Source organism: Moschus berezovskii, chromosome 13 (assembly GCF_049115385.1).
Source record: "Moschus berezovskii isolate FMDL1 chromosome 13, NW_MosBer_1.0, whole genome shotgun sequence".
NCBI classification, from domain to species: Eukaryota; Metazoa; Chordata; class Mammalia; order Artiodactyla; family Moschidae; genus Moschus; species Moschus berezovskii.
In genome coordinates, this window is record NC_142472.1 from 20,166,951 (window position 1) to 20,190,237 (window position 23,287).

The window sequence follows — 23,287 nt, forward strand, 5'->3', positions numbered from 1 at the left end:
TAATGTTATACATGAACCTTATGGAACTCATAATTCTATACACTATATGAATATTGTTGATATTGTCTATCATGTCAGACAGAATTTATGAGATCCTATTGCAAGAATCCCTCCCAGATTTCAGAATTGGGAAGAATCAGGTTTCTCCACAGAAATTGTTACAGTTTTAAGAGAAAAAAATTTGGGAGGGGGGGAAATGATAGAAAATGGAAGATGGGACATTATCAGTGGGATTTGTTGGCAAAAAATAAATAAAATAAATAAAAGTATATATAATTAAAGTTTTTCAGGTTTCACATAGAATTGCACAGGTTTATACTAGTAGACATATTGCTTATACACTAATAAAAAAAATTGGGTGTTAGGGTTTAGACTTCTTTAGGTCATTGAACTGGTAAACATGTTTCACTATGGGTTCTATTAGTAAATATTTGGATCATTCTTTTCAATAAGAATGTCAAACTGCAAGAAGAAAATTAATAAAGTTAGCTGTTAGAGTCACAACCAACACATTGAAGAATTTGAAAATTTTCTCATATGAATAATGGTGAAGATTCAAATAATAATTAATTTGGCCGTGAAAAGATTGACTGCATTTTTTGAAAAGGATACATGATGTGTGGGCCTTCCCTGGTGGCTCAGACAGTAATCTGCCTGCAACACAGGAGACCCGAGTTTGATCCCTGGGGTGGGAAGATTCCCTGGAGGAAGGCATGGTAACCCACTCTAGTATTCTTGCCTGGAGAATCCCATGGACAGAGGAGCCTGGCGGGCTATAGTCCATAGAGTCACATTGAGTCAGACACGACTGAAGCGACTAAACACAACACAACATGAATGTGTTTCATAATAGGGGGTGGGGTGTGTATGGTTCCTGACTTCACATATTTAATGAGCTGCTAGGTCTTAAGTGGGAACACATAAAACTGCCCTTTTTGTAAGTCAAAAAAGGCTGAATATTGACAAGGTCATATGGTCCCACCTATTACATTAGGAAATACAGTTATCTCTGAATTATTTATTAGGGCAGAATTTGGAATAACAGAACTTATAAAAGTTAGATTTGAGGCAACAATAAGAAACTATATAGAGATTTATTCAAAAATAGAAATACAGGGGTGAAATATCAGATTCTAAAGGTAAGTTCTCTCAGAGAATTCATGGTAGAATTTCACGGTTTGATTTTGAGATTGACTATGTGATCTTTCTTTATATCTTTTATTTCTACTGATGCAATATTCTGTAATTTTTAAAACATTCTGGTAAAGATGTTAGTTTTCTCAAAATACACTGAGGACTGTCTTTATGATATACAACCTGCTTACTAAGGCCTTGTGCATGTGCTACTGTGATCGTTTTGAAGTTCTTAGAAACTTTTGAACAGGGGAGAATACGTTTTCATTTTTCACTGGACCTTGCAAATTATGTAACCAATCCTGAATACATAGTCATCTTCAATTTGCATGAAGATTAATCTTATACATGTACATTAATTCTAGTTTATCAAAAGCCAGTTTATCACTTTTAAGTTACAATTGAGAATTGTCCTTATATAACAAAATACATTGCTCCAAAGATCATTTTGTAGTAACTAATAATGTATATCAGTGTGCATTTGGGAAAATTTCTAAAGGAACTTTGGTGTTATATGTATCAAGTAACCATAAAATGTTTCCAAAGGTATAAATAGAAATAATAATGGAAGAACACTTTGAAGAGGCAAAAAACAAATCTATGACAATATACCAATTCCATTTCTTAAAAATCGGTATTCTTGAAACAAAGAATAAATGAACAGCAGGAAAATACACCATTATTGTGGTCCCAGCTTCTAGGCAACCCATTAAAATGAAAACCAGACAGGTAGCAACAGATGTAGCTAGCGTCAAAAAAAGCTAAATGAAATCAAGTGAAAAATTTTCAAATGAGGTAACTGTTCAATGAAAAGGAAAAAGAATAAAAATCACATCTGCTTACATGCTGATGAAACATGAAAGATTCCGCCAAAACTTTATGTTGAAAATTAAGATATAGGTAACACAATCTATATGCACTCATCCAATAAGGAGAAAAGAATGAATTGGTGGTTCGATGCCAATTTTAATTTTGAAAGCCTCAAAAAAGAGAAAACTAAGATTGTGCTTGATAAGATTCTCTGCAATTAAACAATCCAGCAAAAACTTCAGGAATCAAAAAAAGAGTGCATTCATTTTAAAAGCAAATGGTATGTTTTTGTTTTTTTAAGTAATCAGTCACTTCAGTAGTGTCCGACTCTTTCAGACCTCATGGACTGTAGCCCACCATGCTCCTCTGTCCATGGAATTCTCCAGGCAAGAATACTGGAATGGGTTACCATTTCCTCCTCCAGGGATCTTCCCAACCCAGGGATCAAACTTATGTCTCCTGCATCTCTTGCAGTGGCAGGCGATTCTTTACCACTGAGCTACTGGGGAAGTCCCATTCTTTGAAAGGCATATGAATAATTTTTTTTTCCTACTTTAGAGATCATTTGACTTGGAATTCTTGAATTTTGGTTAATGCTTCAGAAATATCAAAGAGTAAAATTAAGAATAAAATATCAAATTATCCACCATATCATAAAAATAATAGCACAAGCAGTCCACTAAAAAAAAAAAACCTCAAGTGATTATGATGTTATTAAGGCTGGAAGGAGCTAGACCTAAATAGAAACTACCAGAGCCATCAGAAAGGAATCTGAAGTTCACTCCACTCAAGAAAGATTTCTGAATCCTTCAGAATAGGATTTGGAGGGTAGTTGCGATGGAAACTGAATCCAGGTATTCTCCTCTGGGCTTCACTGTCAAGGAAAGTGATTAAGAAAGGAAAATTTCAAAAATATTTACATATGTGAAATTGGTAGTTAGAAGACAGTCTATGAATTATTGTTATTTCTTTGAAGTCAAAATTGAAAAAATTAGTATATGCCCCTTTAATATCCTGCTGCTGCTGCTAAGTCACTTCAGTCGTGTCCAACTCTGTGTGACCCCATAGACGGAAGCCCACCAGGCTCCCCCGTCCCTGGGATTCTCCAGGCAAGAACACTGGAGTGGGTTGCCATTTCCTTCTCCAATGTGTGAAAGTGGAAAGTGAAAAGTGAAAGTGAAGTCGCTCAGTCGTGTCTGACCCTTAGCGACCCCACAGACTGCAGCCTACCAGGCTCCTCCATCCATGGGATTTTCTAGGCAATAGTACTGGAGTGGCTTGCCATTGCCTTCTCTAGCTTTCACTATTTTCTCTCTCTTCATGTTTTTTTCCTCAGACTTCAGACTCGTTGTGGCTATAAAGCCCCTTGATCTACCTTTTGTTTACTTTTTCATTTTTTCCAGTAAGGCTACAATTTTAGTGCTCAAAGAAATTGCAGCTTCTTATCTGAACAGAGAGAAAAACAACAAAAATAAAGCTACTTATCTGAGCAGAGTGAAAAATATCAAAAATAATGGTGAGGTGAAGCATGTGACTTGGATGGCTCCCAAAGAATTTAGATGTGACGGCCACTGAATTGTGAGCATTTGACCCTGAGAGCATCAGAGATTTCTAAGGGAACTTTTTATGGACAAGAATGGGAAGGTATATTATCACCCTGCTTATTTAACTTATATGCAGAGTATATCTTCCAAAAGGGTGGGCTGGATGAAACAGAAGCTGGAATCAAGATTGCAAGGAGAAATATCAACAGTATTTCTTTTGATAGATAACAAAATATCTCAGACATGCAGATGATACCATTCTAACGACAGAAAGTGAAGAGGAACTAAAGAGCCTCTTGATGAGGGTGAAAAGAGGAGAGTTAAAAAGTTGGCTTAAAACTCTACATTCAAAAAACTAAGATTATGGCATCTGGTACCATCACTTATGACAAATAGATGGGGGAAAAGTGGAAATAGTGGCAGATTTTATTTTCTTTGGCTCCAAAATCACTGTGGACAGTGACTTCATCCATGAAATTAAGATACTTGCCCCTTGGAAGAAAAGCTATGACAAATCTAGATAGTGTATTGAAAAGCAGAGACATTACTTTGCAAACAAAGGTATGTACAGTAAAAGTTATGCTTTTTCCAGTAGTCATGTACAGATGTGAGAGTCAGACCGTAAAGAAGGCTGAGTGCTGAAGAACTGATGTTTTCAAATTGTGGTATTGGAGAAGACTCTTGAGAATCCCTTGGACTGCAAGAAAATCAAACCAGTCAATCCTAAAACAAATCAACCCTGAAAATTCATTTGAAGGACTGATGCTGAAGTTGAAGCTCCAATACTTTGGCGACCTAATGTGAAGAGCTGACTCATTGGAAAAGACCCTGATGCTGGGAAAGATTGAGGGCAGGAGGAGAAGTGGGGTATGGAGGATGAGGTGGTTACATGTCATCACCGACTCAATGGATATGAGTTTGAGCAAACTCTGGGAGATAGTGAAGGACAGGGAAGCCTGGCATGCTGCAGTCCATATGGTCAGAGAAAGTTGGATACAACTTAGTGACTAAACAACAAAAATGGGAAGGTAACTTGTTGAGAATTGGTTTTACTTAAGTTGTATTGAATCTTTCTTCAATGTATTCTTCCATTCTAATTTCATTCCAAACTTAAATTCACCAAAAAAATACATATTAAACCATGTATTTGATTTAAAATAATCTATCTTTACTATTGTACATAAAAACATTCTTCATGGTTAAAATCACTTTGTCTTAAAATTACTATTTTATACTCCATTTTTCTCTTTAATGTTATTTCATACAAGCAATAATGTTATTTTATACCCATCGAGATCAGCCAAAAAGCTGTAGTTTCAAAAGGGCTTTTAGAATTAAAACTTCCTTTTGTCTTTTTACCTTTAGTTTCTCATTTACCAGCTTCTCTCACCCCCCACCCCTGACCACCAATCTGTTCTCCAGATCTATGAACTTGTTTATTTTTTTGTTTTTTGTATTATCTATTATTAATAAGTTTTTTACATTTTTAATTGGAGGATAATTACTTTACAATGTTGTGTTGGTTTCTCCTTACAAAAACGTGAATCAGCTATAAGTATATATATTATCCCTTCCTTCTGGAGCCTCCCTCCCACTACCTCCTCCATTTTTATTTTTTAATTAATTTTTGATATTGTAACCCTGAGCTACATCTTAGTAAAGGAGAATGGGGTAACAATGTCTGAAATTCCAGGCATATAGGATTTGAAAAATGATTTCTAGAGTCCCCTGGGTGCCTGCTTCCTTCCAGAGGTTGCTTTCCTGATATTGTCAACTTCTGAAACTCTTGCTCTGGCTTCACTTAAAATTCTCCTGACTTGCATTTGTACTACCATGAGGCTCCTTTCTAACTTTGAAATGTGCGACGTGACCAACTGTTGGCTGCCACCACAAATAAACTTTGAGAATTCTTCACTCTGATCTACCATACTAAAACATAATGCATGGTTACTTGCTTAATAGAAGGACAGTCTATCAATCTGATCACATTATAAACACAATTTTTCTTTCTTTATTTCATGAAGTCACAAAAAATACTCCATATAAGCCCTTCTGCTTGATCCCCTGGGGGATATCATATAAAATTACATTACGATAAAAAGTAGGTAAAATGTTTATTAAAGTCATTTACAACAACTAGTGTCTCTGAGTGAAACAGGTGTTTAGAGACTAGTTTTGCCAGAGACATAGTGGGGGAGAAAGTGGCTGACGTGCAGTGAGAAGTATTGGGAACAACCAAGGTATTTTCTTGTTCTTTTTCTTGTTAAGACTGTCTATATTGTACTATATATTATTTACAGTGTTGTGTTTGTTTCAGGTGTATAGCAAAGTGATACAGCCATATATATATATATATATATATATATATGAATTAACAAAAGCAGTTCCCATCTTTTGATGGGGAGCTCGTGGTTTATAACATAAATGGCATTATTTTGAGAGAGGGATAACTTAGGTATGGCATTGGGTTTTTTTCTTTTTGCAGCTTGAGGCAGTTGTAAAATAACTTAATGTAGCTTTTTGCAACTGTGTGTTCTATATTATTTTTTTCATTTGGAGAAATTTTAACTGTTAATGTTTTGGCATTGTGCTTTGTACCATTTATTAAATAAAATAAAAGGAAAAAAAGACTGTCTGTTTATCAGGTTAACATGTTTATTAAACACAGTGGAGTTATCGGTCAATTCAACTGGACAATTCCATAACAGAACAGACTGAGAATACACAGATATGTGTGTACATACATACGAACACACAATCTCACATACAAAGTCAGTTGCGCAGTTTATTTCACTTAAATGGATCTATTTGTTGAGTTTGCTAGGAAGATGTGCTAGGAGGAATATGTGCTCCAGATACTTCAAGAGCATCTCTTGGATATTTCCATACTCCTGTCCATTAAGGTATTTTCTTAAAGGAAAAGAAATAATTATTAGTAAAGTATGCACTTTCCCAAAGACCTGACTTCCATTTTTGCATCACAGCGATAAATTTCATGGGTTAGGAGGAATAGTCTAAGATGTCTATACTAGTTTCTCTATACTATAAGATTGAGTATCTTGTTTTGTTAAACAAATTTTCAGTATGGAATAGAAGAAACAGAAAATAATACATTATGTTTGGAAACACCGGTACTCTACTAACATAACCTCAGTATATAAGTAGTTCTTTCTAGATTGAAAATGGAACTGAGTCCAATTTTAAAATTATCTATGTTTTTCTAAAGATACAAAAATTCTACTGCTGTTGGTAATTGCCAAAGGTGAACAGCTTGCAATCATTCTAATTACCTATATTTCTGCCTTCTTGCATGTTTTGTAGATAAATGTCATGCGTCAATATCAGAATAGCATAGTGTTATTAAATGTTAATGCAGAGTTCTAAATTTTCTATCATTTCAAGAAAAGCAAACTTACTGATAATAAATTGTATTTACAGAGAACTCTTATCAGCTTTAATGAATTAAGAAATCTAGCCTATTAAGACATCAAGAAGTGATTATTTAAATGATTTAATTATAGCACAACATGTTTTTCTACTGATAATTTTACTAATTATGTCTTAATAAACCAATCCTAACAAAATAATTAAAGTCCAAATGTTTAACATGAAAATCCAATCTCATTTTCAGTTCAAATAAGTATTTCAAACATAATTTATTTACTTGTAATTTACTCTGATTTGTGTAGTTTGTTAAATCAATATCTGACTTAGACCTAAATTCTATCATTACAAGTATTTTGCTCTCATAATACTACTAACAATCACATAAAACACTAAAAATATTGAGAAATATTTCTCATGTGATGATTTAAGTTATGCCTTTCCTGATCTAATACATTTAAGCAAACAGTTTTCAGGTCTGTACAGGAAGAAAATTCGTAAGAATATAATCAGAGTGGAAAATATGTAGCGCCATGAATATGAAGGAAGAGTTTAAATAGGAGCTTTGTATTGGACTATATCTAGGCAAAGCCTATTCAAACAAGTAAAAACACTAGATCGTTTGGGGGCAATTGTTCACTCATACTCCCAGCTCCATCCCTGGCAGAGAGGTTGCTGGTAGAGAGGGTTATAGCTCTCACTTTGGTCTTTGCTGTGTAACTTTGCTTTGGCCAAAGGTTTATCTTAGAGAATGTACTGCAGCCGAAGCCTAGTATGCTTTTGCATAGATGGATTTGAAGTCTTGACTTCTGTCATAGTATTAACATGCTTCCGGTTCTCTGATCACAGGAGGATGACCAACATGTGCAACAGATCTGGACTTCAAGCTCGTACCAGCTAAACCCAATGTAGGTTGACTGAATTGCAGCTGACCGCCATCCAAAATTAGGGTTAGGGTTAGGGTTAGCTAAAAAGGGTTAGCGTGAACAAGAAAAAAATGCTTACGAATATATTTCTCTACGTTTTACATGGTTTTTAAACACAGAATAGTTTGCTTCAAAGGCATCATTGTCCAACATCTCTGTCATTCACTCATCACATCTATTATGTGCACATCATATTTTTTAAAAATAAGTTATAACTATATTCCAACTGAAGTAAGTGGTACCAGAGTATTTTGTGAAATATCTTCCCCTTCATTTCATATTCAACCTCAATTGAATGCCTTCTACATTCCTGGAACTGGGATAAATTCTCTGAAGCTAGATCAGAAATCTTAAAAAATGAATTTCTTTAACTTTTTTATTATAGCAATATTTTGCTACAGGTAGGTACAGTCTTATTCAATTTTGTTACCCACTACTCAGGAAATCTCCTGATCCATAGTACAGCTTGAATAATATTTGCTGAATGAAGTAAGGAAATATGGTCAGACTCCCTTCCCTTACTTGATCAGCAGCAGACTAGTTCTTAAGTGCAATACTAATTGTTTCTCATCAACATTCTCATTTAAATCATTTTGTGTATTCCCTTGGAGAAGGAAATGGCAACCCACTCCAGTGTTCTTGCCTGGAGAATCCCAGGGACGGGGGAGCCTGGTGGGCTGCCGTCTATGGGGTCGCACAGAGTCAGACACGACTGAAGCGACTTAGCAGCAGCAGCTGTATCTATTACTGTACCTGGCTCCTAGGGGCTACTTAACCACTTTGTTCAGTGAATAAGTGAGTCAACAAACGAGTAAAACAGTACAGACATTTTGAAATTATCATTCAAGACTGAAATCATCTTATTTGTAATTAGAACGATATTAAAAAGTTAGTATTTGATCATTAGGAACATTCACTTTTCTGTTCCATTTAAATCTTACATGTAGTGATCAATTTAACTATGAATTTATTCATTCATTCAAGAGATTTGAAATTCTTATGTTTGCATGCTCTCTTCTAGACACAATGTGTACACACAAGTCTGGCCCATGATACTATGGAGATGATAGTCAAAAAGTATCACAAGCAGCATTATGCATAAAGGTTTGTTTTAAATGGATAATACTTTGAATATTTTCCCTTGTTACAAACTCAAGAAATGAAGCTACATGTTGAGATACAATATATTTTAAAATATCAGAAAAAGAGGTATTTTTAAGATTGGGTTAAAAGATGATGCTATAATGAATTAGCACAGAAACATGAAAAATTTTCTAATCATGAGAATATTTGTAAAATAGACACTGAAAATAAGTTTTATAATAAGGTTATTATGTCCTTGGATGACATAATAATTTTGCTACTCAATTTTTATCAATGAAAGAACACAGTACACAGTCAAAACATAGATACTTCACAATTAAAATGTATAAATAACTTACTTTGATATTATTAAGGTATGTTTCACACTTTTTAAAAAATGGGAAAATATAAAATTTAAACTTCATATAAATTTTAATGGGTGCAAATCAAATATTTTAAAATCTTTAAGAATTAGTTCTCATTTCAAGATCTATTACGTGCCTCAAGAACATTTATTTTGTAGAAATTTTAAACTGTTCTTCTGATAATGTGATTCTTTCACAAAAAAAGAGGATTTTCTTATCATTAAATTAAAATCAATGTGCACAATAGGAAGTCACTAGGAAATAGTAAATTTAGCAACTATCTTGGTTTATTATACATATCTAAAAAATTCAAATTACTCTTTTGTAATTAAAAGCTGACAAGCTCAATTGCTTTTATAAGATAAAAAGAAAAGGAGCGTTAAAGGAAGTTAAATTAGATTTTACCATCTGTTTAATGAGTTTCAGGCTTGGCTTGATAATATATTTCCAGATATAAAATTTCAAAATGATCATTTTCAGAAATAGTAAATGATCTGCCTTGTATAAAGGTATATAAGTGCCTCTTCAAACTCATTACTATAAAACTCATGATTTGTTTTATTTCTAATGAAACCGATTAAGTTTCTACCACATCAATGCTAAACACTTAGCCGAGGCAGAACTTACATTCATAGGACTTATCACGTTTCTTAAGGTTATTATAATTCATATTCTAATTTTATCATTTTATCATAGGACTTTTACTTAGTTTTTAATGAATCTTTACACAGTATTTATTTCACTTATTCCATATTCCTGTGCCTAAGAAACTTTCCCATTGATTCCCCATGACCATTTTCCTCTCATAAGTCAGCTTACTTTCAAGGTACATTCACTGCTTGAAAACTATAGGGGGGCCATCTGGTTAAGGAGCTTCCCTGGTGGCTCAGACAGTAAAGCGTCTGCCTGCAGTGTGGGAGACCCGGGTTCGATCCCTGGGTCAGGAAGATCTCCTGGCGAAATGGCAACCCACTCCAGTATTCTTGCCTGGAGGATCCCATGGACAGAGGAGCCTGGCGGGCTATAGTCCATGGGGTCTCATAGAGTCGGACACGACTTAGCAACTTCACTTTCACTTTCTGGTTAAGGACCACTGAACTGCAAGATATATCCAGAAACATTCTGCTCTGCCAAATTACATCTTCAAAATACTTTCATAAATAGAGTACACTTATTGAGTCTGCAAAGCGTTATGGCCCATAACATGCCTGCTGAAAGCAGAACTATACGTGAGCCAGTCGTATGCAAAGGAGTGCTACCAAAGATCATTCGGTGGGTTCATTTTGCATGCCAGACTTTGGGGGTATTGGGAGTCAAGTTGTGACATTTGCCAGGAGAGGACAGCACATGACCCAGAAAACTGAATAACAAAAAGAGCAAAGCTGGGTTGTTTGATTGGGAAGCTTTATGAACGACTATAACCCTAGCAATACTTTGGCCACCTCATGCGACGAGTTGACTCACTGGAAAAGACTCTGATGCTAGGAAAGGTTGGGGGCGGGAGGAAAAGGGGATGACCGAGAATGAGATGGCTGGAAGGCATCACCGACTCTGTGGACACGAGTTTGAGTGAACTCCGGGAGTTGGTGATGGACAGGGAGGCCTGGCGTGCTGTGATTCATGGGGTCGCGGAGAGTCGGACACGACTGAGCCACTGAACTGAACTGAACTGATAACCCCAGCTAACCAGAATTCAATGAGTGGTAAAACTATGAACCTGAATTAATATCCAGAAAAAAGCTAGAGGAGTTTCTCAGCAATACTTAATCGGATCAATTATACTAGCCAATTTCAAACTTAAAAATTAGTCAAGTTTGCTAGATATGGTTCAAAACACTAAAATCAGCTAATAGGAAGACAAACTTTAAGGTCAGAAATAATGAGTAAACTAACCAAGATATTTTGGGTACAGAAAATGGATACAGGGAAAAAGAAGTCACTGTGGATATGATCAATACCCTGGTTGGTTTTTGTTTTTTTTTTTTTTTTAATGTCTCTTCTATAAAGTGCTCCTGCGGACTCTTGCCTGGAAAATCCCATGGATGGAGGAGCCTGGTGGGCTGCAGTCCATGGGGTCGCTAGGGGTCGGACACGACTGAGCGACTTCACTTTCACTTTTCACTTTCACACATTGGAGAGGGAAATGGCAGCCCACTCCAGTGTTCTTGCCTGGAGAATCCCAGGGACGGGGGAGCCTGGTGGGCGTCCGTCTATGGGGTCGCACAGAGTCGGACACGACTGAAGTGACTTAGCAGCAGCAGCAGCAGCAGCAGCAGTAAGTCAGTTACAGAGTGCCAAGAAGAACGTAGGAATACATATGCTGTTCACTGGGGAAATTGAGACATCATGAGTGACTATGAGATACAGAAAAAAGAGACGCAGTTTTCCCCAAGTAAAAGTGTTTCTCTTAAAAATAAAAGAGAGAGAGAATGGAAAACTTAGAAGTAAGAAAGAACCCGGGATATTGAAAGAATTGAAATAACGAGGAGTGTGCATATAGGGACAGTAGATATAAGAATAATGGAAAAAGAGAAGGATCAGGTTTGAGATATAAAGACCAAATGATGCAGTTCCACATAAAACATGATGCAGCGTTTGTCTTTGGTTTTTTAAATTATATTTATAATGGTCAGGATAATAAATATATTTATTTAAAAGTGAGTAGTACCAAATATCTATTAAAATTAAAAAACAATTATTCCTACACCCAAAGCACTTTATAGACCATATTTCCTGCTCCTGTGGGTAGTAATAATCAACCTGATTGTTCTAGCATTAACCTTACATGTCTAAACCTTTATTCAATAGGTAACTTTTCTGTTTCTTACTCTCAGCAATAATTATTGATTTTCTGTTATACCAATATATTCCACTTTCTTTTTCCCCATCCAATTAATTTATTAATTTTAGCAAAGTTGTGATTACAGTTATAGCTGTATCTACAAATATCTTATTCAATTTAGGAAAATAGTGTACTATGATTATATATCTTTTCATGACAAGGTTTTGACTTTCCTATAATCTACAATTGCCATTTGCTTGCATGCTCAGTTGCTTGAGTCATGCCCGACTCTTTGTGACCCCATGGACCACAGGCAACCTGGCTCCTCTATCCAAGGGATTCTCCAGGCAAGAATACTTGATTGGGTTGCCATTTCTTACTTCAAGGGATCTTTCCAACCCAGGAATCAAACCTGAGTCACTTATGTCTCCTGCATTGGCAGGCACCACACGGAAAGCCCTATAATTGCCATCAGTTCAGTTCAGTTCAGTCGCTCAGTCATGTTCGACCTATCACTTTGCATAGTTTGCCTTGTATCTAATTTTTTTCTCAAATGCTCTAGCAAATCTGCCAAATACTTTTTTTCCCCCCATAAATTCCAACACATTGCTTTAAGTTAGTGATTCTTTTTTTCATTCTGGCTTGCAAAATTCCCTCCCATAGTCATTCTTTTCCCTAATCTGATGTATTCAATGTCATGTTTCCCGGACCCCATATCTTCTCATTTCTTAATTACTGTCTGCCAAAGCTTTACACAGAAGGTATACAATATATCAGTCAGTTCAGTTTAGTAGCTCAGTCGTGTCCGACTCCTTGCGACCCCATGAATCACAGCACGCCAGGCCTCCCTGTCCATCACCAACTCCCGGAGTTCACGCAAACTCATGTCCACAGAGTCAGTGATGCCATCCAGCCATCTCATTCTCTGTCGTCCCCGTCTCCTCCCGCCCCCAACCTTTCCCAGCATCAGAGTCTTTTCCAGTGAGTCAACTCGTCGCATGAGGTGGCCAAAGTATATCATCATTTTACTTCTCTATGTTCTTCTCTCTTTTTTGTGTCATTATTTTACAGAATATTTCTTTGACTTTATCTTTAAAGCTCATATATTGAATTGCAAATTTTTACAAATTCTAATTTCCAGAAGCTTTTTCTTATTCTTTTACTAATTTTTTAGAAGCAATGTATTATTGTTTCAAGGATACATTTATGAATTTTTGGAGGATATTAAAAAAAGTATAGAGTGTATATATATATATATATATATATATATATATATATGTCATATATAGCTTTTTGGACTTCCCAAGTGGCACTAGTGGTAAAGAATCTGCCCACCAATGTCTCCAGGAGATGCAGAAAACACGGGTTTGATCCCAGGGTTGGGAAGATCCCTTGGAGAAGGAAATGGCAACCCACTCCAGTACTCTTGCCTGGAAAATCCCATGGACAGAGGAGCCTGGTGGGCTACAGTCCATGGGGTTAAACAAAGAGTGGGACATGACTGAGCACACATACAGTTTTGTGTATTTGCTTCTTCATATTTTGTCTGTATTTTCTCATTTCTTTTTGTTAGTATTATGCTTTAACATGTTTTTTTTCATACTTTTCTTCAGGGCACCGGTGATCCTTAATTGTCCACTGATACTGGGCATTAGAAACTACCTGGAAATTATTGTATAAGGTATAATAGAGGATTTCACCAGCAATGGGTGGAGACCCAATTGGTATATGGAATTATTTGCCCTAGAATTGATCAGTTTCTTCAAAAAAGAGTTATCTAATTGTCCACATGAGTGGTTTGTACTTGCATGCTGCTGTTGCTGCTGTCACTTCAGTCATGTCCGACTCTGTGCAACCCCATAGAGGCTCCCCTGTCCCTGGGATTCTCCAGGCAAGAACACTGGAGTGGGTTGCCATTTCCTTCTCCAATGTGTGAAAGTGAAAAGTGAAAGTGAAGTCGCCTAGTCATGTCCGACTCTTAGTGACCCCATGGACTGCAGCCCCCCAGGCTCCTCCATCCATGGGATTTTCCAGGCAAGAGTACTGGAGTGGGGTGCCATTGCCTTCTCCTAACTAGCATTCTGCAAATAAGCTGGTCAGTTTGTGACTTTTCACTTAATTCTTCTGTTCCCTGTCTTGTGATTCACTCTGCTCTGTATTCTGGCAGCAGCTATAAGCCAAGAATCATCCTATTAGAGTTTTTCCCCAGAAAATACACCTCCCGACTGCAAGGGGGGAAAAGGAGCTATTTCTACTTTTTGAATATTACAAATAATGCTATCAACATCTGCATACAAAATTTTGTGTAAACATAGGCTTTCTTTTCCCTTGGATGTGTACATAGTCATGGGATTTCTGAGCATATAGTAAATCTATGATTAATCTTTGGGAGAACTACCTATTTTTCAAAGTAGTTGCAAAATTTTACATTCCACCAACAACGTTTGAGGGCTCCACTTTCTTCACATCCTACATTTGTTATTTGTCTTTTTGATATAAATCAAAATTATTTTGAGACTTAAAGATACCAATAAAGTGACTGTCAGTACACACCTAGTGCCTGCAAGAGCTGGGATTTAGTCATATGCCTTGTGATAACTCGAAAGTCATGTTCTTTAGCACCTAGCTATACTATGGCAAGTGAATTTTATTAAACTAAAAGAAAATTTATTTTTAGTTTTTTAAAGTTACTGAATGGATAGTTACATCTACTAATTGTCAAACATTACTTTTCTTACTTATAAATGAGAACAATTTATAATATAAAGCTATAGAAATCTGATTTCAGTGAGAGATAGCTATAATTTGGAATCTCATTTTGTGAAACAAGCCATACTTCACATTACATTTTAAACCGAAAGATTAAATATTTTAATCCTTAAATGGCTGCTGTTTGTTCTAATCACCTAAATAAAAAGTATAAAAGTTTTAGTGTCCAAAATTTTTTCAATATGTTTGACAAACAAAACCTGGCAAATAAATGGCTTAAGTCTTACTAGGTAATGATGATGTACCAGCATCAGAGTAAATACAGAGTCAAAATTTTACCCAGTATAAAACAGCTACATACTCTATAAATGATAAAATATAAATTATAAATGGCCAATCCAAATCCCATTACTTTTCAAAAAGAGATTTTAAACTTGCATTTCCAGTTGATTTTACACTAATTGAAAAGGTTGGTTTTATGCTGACAATTGATTTTTTTAATGAAGTGGCCAATAGTGAAGTGAGTGCATTATACTAAACACTTCAGAAAGCAACCTTCCATTGACTTTACTCAGACCAAACAAATTGCTAAATTAGATAACCATTCAAAATTATTCAGTGCTTTTCAAATATTTTCTGCTGAACCAAAAGTTAAATGGGCTTTGGTCACTACTGCATTGCTAATACAAAATCAAGAAGTGACTATCCTTCTGGAATATTAATACAGTGACTGGTGTATAATGATACTGGTGTATAGCAGAGATCAGCAGGAAGGAGTCAGGGTGCTGTAGTGATTTTCTGAGGAAGGAAGGAAGTTGGTACAAGTGGAAGAAGTTCACAGTCAACTGACACTTTGTGGTCAAATAGTTTCTAATTAGGAATTGACCAACTGGCTCTTTGTAGCAGTGATAAGTTATTAACAGGAAAAGGTTTCCTAAAAGCGTTTTATAGTAGGTGATTTAACGAAAAAAGTTTAGACTGTTTTCAGGATTCAGAAATTTTGAGATACTAATATATTTTTAAAATCCTGTGTCATTATATTTTTGTATTGATAAGTGCTAACTAATCCATTGAGATATCAATTAGAATTTCATCATAGCCTATCATAGCTCTAAAGTTACTATTTATCATCATACTGGTACCCTAGGAAAAAATTTGAAATAAAAGCAAAGAGGCAATTTAGCATAGTTTTTTCCCACATAAAAGTCTCTCATCTCTGCTTGAACCCAGCAGGTTGTGATTGCTGAAATATATATTATAAAATATCTACATATTTTGTAAGTTTAAACAAATGGTTATGATCATTGCTTTTCTCACATTTAAAAATCAAATTTATTTTGTACAGGAAGACATTTTTCTAAAGAAGTTATAGTCTCTCTATAAAAATGAATATTTAATAGAAACCAATGGTAACCTATGTATTGGAATTGTTCAAAGAAATAAAATATTACTTAAATCTACTACTTTTAACAACACTAACATGTATTGGTTTTACAATAAAAGATTTATAGAAAATTACTATGATATTACTTTTTATGTTTCATATTGAAAACAGGTAAAGTAGCTTCTAAGCAATGGGTCATTATTGTTCACAACTAACAGTGCTTAGCAGTTAGGATTTTAACCACTGACATCATTTTCTTTGAAAAATAATAGATGTTATTTAATGCTTATAGATAAATTGCTGTATATGACTTTTTTGCTGACAACATTGTCTAAACGTAGTCAATATGCTCTGTCCATGGGATTTTACTGCAGTGAGTTGCCATTCCTTTCTCCAGGGGACCTTCCCAACCCAGGGATCAAAACTGGATCTCTATGTCTCTGGCATTGGCAGGAATAATCTTTACCACTAGGGCCACCTGGGAAGCCCTTCCAAACTATTATCAAAAGGCAGTTTAAGCTGCTGCAAGCATCTGAAGAAAGTTTATGTTAATCTTTTAAAATTCCTACCTTTAGACAATTCCTTACTGGAAGGTTAATGGCTAAACTATATTTATTACAGGTAGTTTTCAAAAGCGAAAGCAATGCCCATTTTATACAGGGACCATAGATTGCAGGAAACTGTCAGATATTACCTCTGAGAGTTTGTATGGTGGCTTGTCTAGTGAAAGATGCCAGAATCACAGATGAAGGAAAACCGGGATTGACTACCTTCTTGTCTCCAGGGTCTTGTTTCCAATTCAGAAGAATCTGCAGAGGCACTGAGTGGACTTTGAAGTGCTTGAGATAGTCCCTGAGGACCAAGCTATAACCCAGAGTATTCATTTATATTGAATTTTCTTTCAATATTTTTTCTTGGCAGGAAATAAACATAGGGCTTATTCTAATCAATTAAATAATATTAAGGCTGTTTTTGCTATGACCTTTCTCTACGAAACCTTGGAAAATTTCATAAACTATTTTCTAATTAAAAATATTCATTTTGGCCATTCTTAGAGTACTCCCAGGTGAGGAACTCAGGGTAACATTTCTAAAATGCTGCTCCTTTGGTCCCTAGAGCACCGTACTATTTCCTGACACTGCTGTGCAGTCTCTGCCAGGATCTCACACATACCCTCAATATGTAGGGGAAGCTGACACATACACTTTGCTTCACATATCAATTTCCATAATTTTCAAGGAGAAAAATTTAGCAAGATTTATCAAAGTACCTAAAATTATTAATGAAAGGACTCTTGGTTACAATACCCAGAAATTAATAGCAAAAGAAAAAAGTTGTGAAAAGATTTATATCTAGCAGATATTCCTATTATTAGGAGTCTTTTGAATATCAGGAGTCTCTGGAATGGGTGAATTTAACTCAGATGACCATTATATCTACTACTGTGGGCAAGATTGCAGGCAGATTCTTTACCAGCTGAGCCACAATAAGATCAACTCTCTAAGTATCTACAAGGCACCACATACATTTAAACAAATGATTTCTCCATTTGAAGATTTTCACAGTATACATTTTTCATAGCATTCTTCTGTTTTATATTCTCCCCTAATGGTTTCAGTATAAATTCTATCAGGAAAATAGCAACCTTATACAGTCTCTTGACTTAAATAGTATTTGTATAGTGATGTTCCCAAAAGTGCACTTCCAGTCCTGGGATCATCAAAGAACCCTGGTTACACCTCTGGGAAGTCTAACAGGCATCTCAAATTTAAGAGAACCATTCATGCCTAACCAAACCTAACAACAAAACACCAGACCTCCTCCACTTCAAGAATTCCTTTTTTCACTTGATACTATCACCTCACCAAAGCTATTTATCATCCTTATACTCTCTTTCCATTGCTCCAATATCCAGTTCATCAACAATTCCTGATAACTCCACTCACCATGAATTCATCCAAATCCATCCATTTCTCATATTATTCACTCTTTTTATTCTAGCCCCAATCACCATGATTTTCTGCCTATGTTCCTTTCTTTTTCTATTCTTGTTCCTCAGGGTCAATTTCTCCATTGTAAAGCCAAAATTATCTTTATAAAACATAAATTAAATTGCACCATTTTCTGCCTAAAGCCTCTAAATGGTTTCCTTTCCTACTTAGGAGAAATCTGAAATGCCCTACCAGAGCCTATCAGATTCCCCTTAATTTAATTCATGTTCTTTATTCCCCTGTTCTTGTTTTGCTTCAGTGACATGGTTCTCTGTTTGTCCTCTGAATACAATTAACCTACTCCTGCCACAAGTCCCTGAATGTATTGGTTTCTCTGTCTCAAATACAGTTCTCCCAGATTTTCCTATGATTTCTTCTTCCTTTCCAGAGACTCCTTGCCACTCAATTTCAACCCAGCAGTATCCTCCCCACCCCAAGAGAGGCCTCCACTAGCACTCTCTCAAGTGCCTTTCCAACCTCATCCTGCTCTGTTTTCTTGATTTGTCTCTATTTTTAGTTATAGGCACCACATTTTCTTTTTTTCTCAGAATATAAACCTGACGAGAGCAGGGTTATGTCTGTTTTGTTCACTCATGTAACCTCAATGCCTTGTGTAGAACCAGGTCTACAGTGGGAACTCAGTAAATATTCATTAAACACTTGGCATAAATTAATGATTAAGACATTTACAAAGTGTTTTTTTTCAAATGAAAATCCCTACCTACTTGTTTAATGACTCTAAGTGCAGAGATTACAGTGTGGAAAATGAGGTGTGTTCAATGGCAGACCAAGAAGAAAGGTGTTTGAGGGCTAATATATTAAGAAAAATTTTGCTAAACATATACTTAGATATGCAGAAAAAGACAAGAGGAATAATTGCTTATCCCTATGATAAGAGATGGCATTTTTATAGTAATTTAAAAAATGCATTTAATATCTATAATGATTTTTAAAAAGTGAACTACCAAACACAAATAAGTGATCACCTAAATCTACAGATTAGATTCTAAAATATGTTCCTATTTCTACTCCCTCCCTTGTTCCATACTTAGTCCCAAATTAATAAATTCTCACTTCCAGAAGATGATTTTCCGAACCTTTTCAAACCTGATCCTGTGGTGGATCCTGTTAACTGCACTGGATATTACAACTCCCCCTGCCAGGACACTCACATATGACCAGCAGTCAGAAGTCCAGCAAAAACAAAATTTCTCTTGATCTGTTCAGGAGGGAACATGTTCTAAGACATTAAAGGTGGCTATTGTAGCAAAACCTGTACAAAATATTACTTTCTGCTATCTTCTGTAAAAATCTAAACTTCAATCATATCATCCTAGTAGACTTTAAAAAGACAGATCTCAAAGGCAGAATTGTATTTGATATCTCTCATAACTCTAGAAGGAAACTTAAGCATGGATAATTGGAGATCTGCACACTAATATAAAGATGAAAGAATGGGACTCAATTTAACTTGAGTGCTTAAAAAAAAAAAAAGTGGAATTATTTCCAGCTGCCACTTTGAAAAAGATATGGTTTTGAAAGTTATGAAGCAAGAAGGGGCAAATGTTATGCCAAATGGGCAATGTATCAGTAAACCCTCCTGTGAAGAACTTTTAATAAACCCTATATTTTGAGAATCTATTTAGTCCTTTGTGAATGTGTCTTCTTTAATCTGTGTACTCGTTTTTGTGCAGCAGCTCCGTTCTTATTACTTACAACAGGATTTCCCACCTTTTTTCTATCATATTTGTTAGGGATGAAGCTTATCCTGAGAGTCTCATTATTTCTTGAAATCCTGAAGCTAAGTTCTCTTTCTACAGAAACATAACTATCTGTTAAAATACTGCTGCACAATACATATGAAAATCACTCAGCCAAGTATTTCCAAAACTCTAGATACAAATCATTTCTTCCAATATTGAACTTCAGGTAGGATTATCAGATAGGATTTACAGATTGATCACGTCCATTACTCATTCTCTATCATTCAGTATAAAAATACACAGAACATCAGCACTTACCTGAATAACGTGCCTCAGTTTATCGATAATCTGATTTATCACAGGATCGGTTCCTTTGACTTTGACTTTCGGATTTCCAGATTGGGCTTTGATTCCATTTCCAACGACACGCTGAGTATAGCTAACAAAGTGAAAAGTGAAAGACGTGTGACTTAATAATCTGGTCACAGTATTCTCTGCCACAAATTTTTGAACAGATTTGAGTTCAGAATTTTACTCCTTTAAGAATATATTGTAATGTATTTTTTTCTTGGAATTAAACCTGGCACAGCTGCAATGTTTATTTTCCTGGTAAAAAACAAACTTAGCATGCAAATAGAGACTATTTTATTGTTATCCTCTCAAAAGACCCAACCAAAAATTGGGTTTTTAGTGCTTCTTACCAATATGCTAGAAAAAGTTAATAGACATCCTAATCTTTTATAATTTCTTACTGAATTATACATATTCTGAATCCATATTATCTGGGCAATTTATTTCATTTTATATAGCATTTAGATGAATCTCAAATTATTTTACATATTGGACTACAAAAGAAATATATATATATATGTGTGTGTGTGTGTGAGAGTGTGTATATATATATATATATATTTACCTACATACATACACATGGGCTTCCCAGACATATTAGTGGTAGAAAACCCTCATGCCAATCCAGGAGACATAAGAGACATGGGTTTGATCCCCTGGAGGGTCAGGAAGATACCCTGGAGGAGGGCATGGCAACCCACTCCAGTATTCTTACCTGGAGAATCCCATGGACAGAGGAGCCTAGAAGGCTACAGTCCATAAGGTCACACAGAATCAACATGACCAAAATGACCTAGCATGCACACACACACACACGCACACATATACATTGTTGTTGTTCATTTGCTAAGTAATGTCTGTCTCTTTGCAACTCCATGGACTGCAGCACTCCAGGCTTCGCTGTCTTCACTGTCTCCCAGAGTCTGCTCAAACCCATGTCCATTGAGTCAGTGATGCCACCCAGCCATCTCATCCTCTGTCACCCCCTTCTTCTGCCCTCAATCTTTCCCAGCATCAGGGTATTTTCCTGTGAGTTGGCTCTTTGCATCCGGTGGCCAAAATATTGGTGCTTCAGCTTCAGCATATATGTGTGTATATTTGTGAGTGTGTGTGTGTGTGTGTATATAGTTGAAATATAATGTCAACTTATTATTCATGCAAATATTTAGATTCACCAGTCACAAAGATGTACTATATTCCAGTCCTTTCTACATGACTGGGATTAAAAGAAGGTATAAGACTCAATTTGTCCTCTCACAGTGTTCATTATATATCTTGGAATATAATGTATTAATTAGCTTGTTCATTCGTGCATTCTTTCATTACATTTTATTATTTTTAAAAGTTTTAATTCAAATTCCAATAATATAACTTATCCTTATTTTCCTGGCAGTGTGGTGTAGCACAAAGACACGTAAACAGCTAAAGCACATCACTAAGAATGAAAGAGATGTTCAGGATGTCACAGGATTAGTTAGAAGGAAGAGTACATGCCTGGTGAGAGGTAAGGATAACACAAGTAGGAAACATTGAACATATGGAGAAGGACACTTGGACCAAGACACTCAGGGAAAAACTAAAGGAGAAATTATATCTTGAGTTAGTCCTGGAGTATTAGGGTAAAATATAGGTCTCAGATGATGTAGTTAATATGAACTCCGGGGCAAATAATGACCTCCCAAGAAGGGAGATGGGAAGAGAAGAATATCTAGGCTTTCATTTACAAAGGGAGAGAACAAATGGGAGACAGTATGAGATGGGGGACATGCCCTGAAGATTCCATCACATCTATGCTTAAGACTCTCCTTTGAGTAATATGTTTGCTTACATTAAAGTATCATCATAAAGTGGCCTCAGAGACTTTTCAGGAAGCAATTTCACATACTTGTAATGTAATGTGCTTTCTCTGTATTTGAATAGAGTGTCACAATTATCCATGCGCACCCTCTGAATTTTGGACAGTAATAGAAAGCCTTTGAAAAGATAAAAGCAGGTTCCACTGTTGAGAATATGGCCAAATAAAAGGAGTTTCAAAGAATATTCAGTTATTTGCAAGATAATGCAAACCCAATGATCAATTTTCAAAAATAATTACTAATCGGGTCCTTCCTAAGATAATAAATGATGGAATTCTTTGATATGGAAAACGTCAATTGGATATGACAAGAATAAAAATATTAATAAATCATTTTATTTTTAAAACAAGCTTGAATCCATTTCTTTATGCAGAAATAGGTTTACAGCTAGATAATCCAGTATAGGTTTTAGAAAAGGCAGAGGAACCAGAGATCAAATTGCCAACATCTGATGGATCATGGAAAAAGCAAGAGAGTTCCAGAAAAACATCTATTTCTGCTATATTGACTATGCCAAAACCTTTGACTGTGTGGATCACAATAAATGGTGGAAAATTCTGAGAGAGGGGAGTAACAGACCACCTGACCTGCCTCTTGAGAAACCTGTATGCAGGTCAGGAAGCAACAGTTAGAACTGGACAGTTAGAACTGGTTCTAAATAGGAAAAAGAGTATGGCAAGGCTGTATATTGTCATCCTGCTTATTTAATTTATACGCAGAGTACATCATGAGGAACGCTGGATTGGAAGAAGCACAAGCTGGAATCAAGAATGCCAGGAGAAATATCAATAACCTCAGATATGAGGATAACACCACCCTTATGGCAGAAAGTGAAGAGGAACACAAAAGCCTCTTGATGAAAGTGAAAGAGGAGAGTGAAAAGTTTGGCTTGAAGCTCAACATTCAGAAAACAAAGATCATGGCATCTGGTCCCATCACTTCATGGCAAATAGAAGGGGAAACAGTGGAAACAGTGTCAGACTTTATTTTTCAGTTCAGTTCAGTTCAGTCAATCAATCGTGTCCGACTCTCCGCGACCCCATGAATCACAGCACGCCGGGCCTCCCTGTCCATCACCAACTCCCGGAGTTCACTGAAATTCATGTCCACAGAGTCGGTGATGCCATCCAGCCATCTCATTCTCTGTCGTCCCGTTCTCCTCCCGCCCCCAACCTTTCCCAGCATCAGAGTCTTTTCCAGTGAGTCAACTCGTCGCATGAGGTGGCCAAAGTATTGCAGTTTCAGCTTTAGCATCAGTCCCTCCA

The 23,287-nt window shown here is 36.0% G+C and overlaps 1 protein-coding gene across 1 annotated transcript in view; it reads right to left on the bottom strand.

Moving 5' to 3' along the window:
• GPC5 (glypican 5) overlaps window positions 1–23,287 on the bottom strand; it is a 955,909-nt gene that overhangs the window by 385,459 nt on the left and 547,163 nt on the right. Inside the window, exon 6 of the mRNA XM_088842817.1 lies at window positions 20,134–20,254. Coding sequence (XP_088698943.1) covers window positions 20,134–20,254 — 121 coding nt within the window. The remainder of the gene's footprint in view (window positions 1–20,133; window positions 20,255–23,287) is intronic.